Source organism: Humulus lupulus, chromosome 1 (assembly GCF_963169125.1).
Source record: "Humulus lupulus chromosome 1, drHumLupu1.1, whole genome shotgun sequence".
NCBI lineage: Eukaryota > Viridiplantae > Streptophyta > Magnoliopsida > Rosales > Cannabaceae > Humulus > Humulus lupulus.
The window spans coordinates 232,288,456-232,291,578 of record NC_084793.1 but is presented as its reverse complement, the minus strand read 5'-3'; the positions used below and the strand labels follow the sequence as shown (position 1 = coordinate 232,291,578).

At 31.1% G+C, this 3,123-nt stretch overlaps 1 protein-coding gene across 1 annotated transcript; it reads right to left on the bottom strand.

The window, feature by feature from the left end:
* Positions 1 to 1,764: 1,764 nt before the first annotated feature.
* LOC133830775 (uncharacterized) lies at positions 1,765 to 2,590 on the bottom strand. Its single transcript, XM_062260845.1, has 2 exons — positions 2,569 to 2,590; positions 1,765 to 2,474 (listed from the first exon to the last, which is right to left on the bottom strand). The coding sequence occupies exons 1-2, from the start codon at positions 2,588 to 2,590 to the stop codon at positions 1,765 to 1,767; spliced, it is 732 nt and encodes a 243-aa protein (XP_062116829.1).
* Between the last annotated feature and the right edge of the window lie 533 nt (positions 2,591 to 3,123).

The window sequence follows — 3,123 nt, the reverse complement described above, 5'->3', positions numbered from 1 at the left end:
AAAAGGAGTTGAATGATTATATTTCTGATGATGAGTTTCCTGGAAAGATGCCAAAAGCAGTGTCGGCCCCAAACCTGGGAAGGAGTTTTTTGGTTACATGTGAATGGTTATGTTTTGGTGTTATTGGTAACCTTTTTAGGAGTTTCTAGTTTTATCTAGAAAACTTTTTCATTTTGGAAACTTTTTTGGAGATGCTAAGTTTTGGAACTTTGTTGAGGATGCTATGTTTTTTCCTTTTTTTTTTAACTATGTAATCAAGAATTTTATATAACCTTTTCTATTTCAGTTTTTTTAATATTAACGATCATATATATATATTTTGTCATTGTTTTGAATGTCAATTTTTTTTGTTACTAAATAGTATATTGAATAATCTAAATTATAGGGATTAATGAATAAGTTAACTAATTTTTAAACCAAATTAATTAAAGAGATACCAAAGTCACGAATTTGGTAACTAAATAATAAATTTTACATAATCGGAGTGATGAAAAATATATGGTAAGATTCTGAATTCATGAAATACAGTAACCTAACAGCATATCAATTTGTAGTTTAGTTACCTGTTTACATGAAGTTTTTGTAACAAATTTAAATGAACTATTTTAGAAGTTACTAATTAGTTTCTAATTTGATTAAACCAAGATTTGGTTACAAGTTTTATAAACAATATAAAAGAATTTTCATTTTGAACTTTGTTATAGGATGATGCTTTTTTAAAAAAAAAAGAAACTATGTAACCAAATTAATGAAAGAGATACACAAGTCGCGATTTTCGTAACTAAATAGTACATTTATATAATTGGATTTCATAAAATGAAGTAACCAAATAGTAAATTATATATTACTGGTAGTCTGTCAAACAATAAATAATGGAACTAAACAGTATATCAATTTGTAGTTTAGTTACCTGGTTACATGAAGTTTTGTGACAAATTTATATGAACTATTTTAGAAGTTACTAATTAGTTTCTAATTTGATTAAACCAATATTTGGTTACAAAGTTTCTAAACAATATAAAAGAATTTGAATGGTTTTTTTTATTAAAAAGTATTGTCTTTAGAAAAAGATATGAAACAGCCATGTCATGCCTTCATTTGTTTTTCTTTTTCTTTAGGATTGGTTCATTTTTGCAAGTTTGTCGGTTGTGTCCTTTTTGTTTGCACCTTCCACATTTATTTTGTGTTTTTGTTTTTGATTCTGGAGCAGATTTGTATCTTTGTGTCTTTGGGCGCCCTGCTGGTCTCTTATGTTTTGGTGGTAGAACAATGATTTGCTTCATCTCATTAGATATATCCCAGGAATTTGCATCACCTAATGGTAATATGGTATCTTCATATGCTGCTATAAAAGCTTCTTTTATGTAGTAGTATGAGCAGTAGTCATAGGAAGACATATGCCTTTTGGTTAATGGAGCTGTTGCATGGGAGCAAGGCATTTCATCATATTGGAATTTTTGGCATGTGCATGTTCGTTTCTCCAGGTATGTAAGATCTTGTCACATTATGTACTGTGAATATAAGTAGGTTTGCTCTTTCAACCTACATTAATTGGTGAATAAATAGGTTTTAGCGCATTACTATAAAAAAGAAACCATAATGTATATTATTCAAGGTAACTATAAGGTTTAATAAGGGATTAGAGTGTATATTTTGCTGTCATCATTCCAAACCAAATTTTACCTTATATATTAAGCTCAGCTCCCTTTGTGTCCATAACATCTCTTCTGGGATGGTTGCTAATTTTGTGAATGTGGCTAATGCTCAATTCTTGTTGTCCCAATACCATTTTTGTACCAAAGAGTGAAGACATTCTAGTAATGTAGCAATTGATAATTCTCTTATCTCTTTGATTGCTGCATTCACAGATTTTGCGATGTTAGAAGTCATTGTTGAGTATCGCTTGTTGTTGCTATACAACCTTGTCCATTTTTCTACACCAACTTCATTGAACAAGTAAGGTCTTATTTTTTCATCAATGTTGTCCAAGTCTGCCATGTATTTGTCAAAATCAGTGGTATTATAAGCCCTTGAAGCACCATTAAATGCATTTTTGAGGGCTTCTCCTTTCTTCTTGAGTTTTGTTTTAATATTTTTCAGCAAGTGGTAGCAACATACCTCATGCATGAGGCTTGGGAAGGATGCTTGTGCTGCTTTTGCAATACTTTCATGTCTATATGAAAGGATGCATTGGCCTTGTCTTTCACCATAGGATTCTTTTAATTTGTGGAAGAACCAATCCCAAGATTCATCATTCTCAGAGTCTACAACAGCAAATGCAAGTGGGAATATATGTCTATTGGCATTTTGGGCACTAGCAATTAGTAATGTTCCTCCATGTGGGTTTGTTAAGAAAGTTCCATCAGCGACAAGTATTGGAGTACAATGTTGCCAACCTTTGATTGAAGCCCCTATCGCAAAGAAAAGATACTTGAACCTTTTGTCTTCATCTGTGACAAGGTCTACTACTGTTTCTGTTATAAAAGTAAGCAAAGTGTATAGTATTATGTAGTTTTTTTAGCTAAAAATTGCAATAGGAAATTTAGAGTAGTTTTAAGTAAGTAATACCTAGGTTGCATTTTTGCGTCATGTATAAAATTGAAGGTATTTCACTGTATGAAGCTTGTGGGCAGCGTCTAACGTTCTCTATAGCTTTCTCTAGCTCTCCAAGCTTTTTGATAAGAAATTGAGACGCTATAATAATCTACCATGTCATCAACAATTTCATTGGGTGTGTAGTTTCTTTTTGGGTTTATGAATTTTGTTTTTATGACATTCCTAACTTAGTTGCTTGTAGTTTGAGGATGATCTCCAGAAGTAATGTCTAATGAGCATGTATGTGAATTTTTTATTTTTCTAATCCTAAACATTTATGTTTTGTCATGTTTTTATGCCAAAAAGCTCAATTTGCAATTGTTATCCACACAAGCTAATTTGTAATCAAGAGATGATGATCTTTTTACCTTAAAAGGTTGATTTTTTCTTATTGAGTAAAATCTAATGACAATTTTTAGTGTTTCTTTGTTCGTGAAAACTTGTCCAACAACTATCACATCAACGTTAGGATTAGAAATAAATTTTGTTTTATTTTCCCAGCTTGTGGCAGCTGCTTCTTCGGCTTGT

Excerpts from the sequence above, each read along its gene's own strand:
- LOC133830775 (XM_062260845.1), bottom strand. The coding sequence starts at position 2,590 with ATGACGCAAAAATGCAACCTAG. Across the intron at positions 2,475-2,568 it reads GACGCAAAAATGCAACCTAG|AAACAGTAGTAGACCTTGTC; the intron begins GTATTACTTACT and ends CTTTTATAACAG.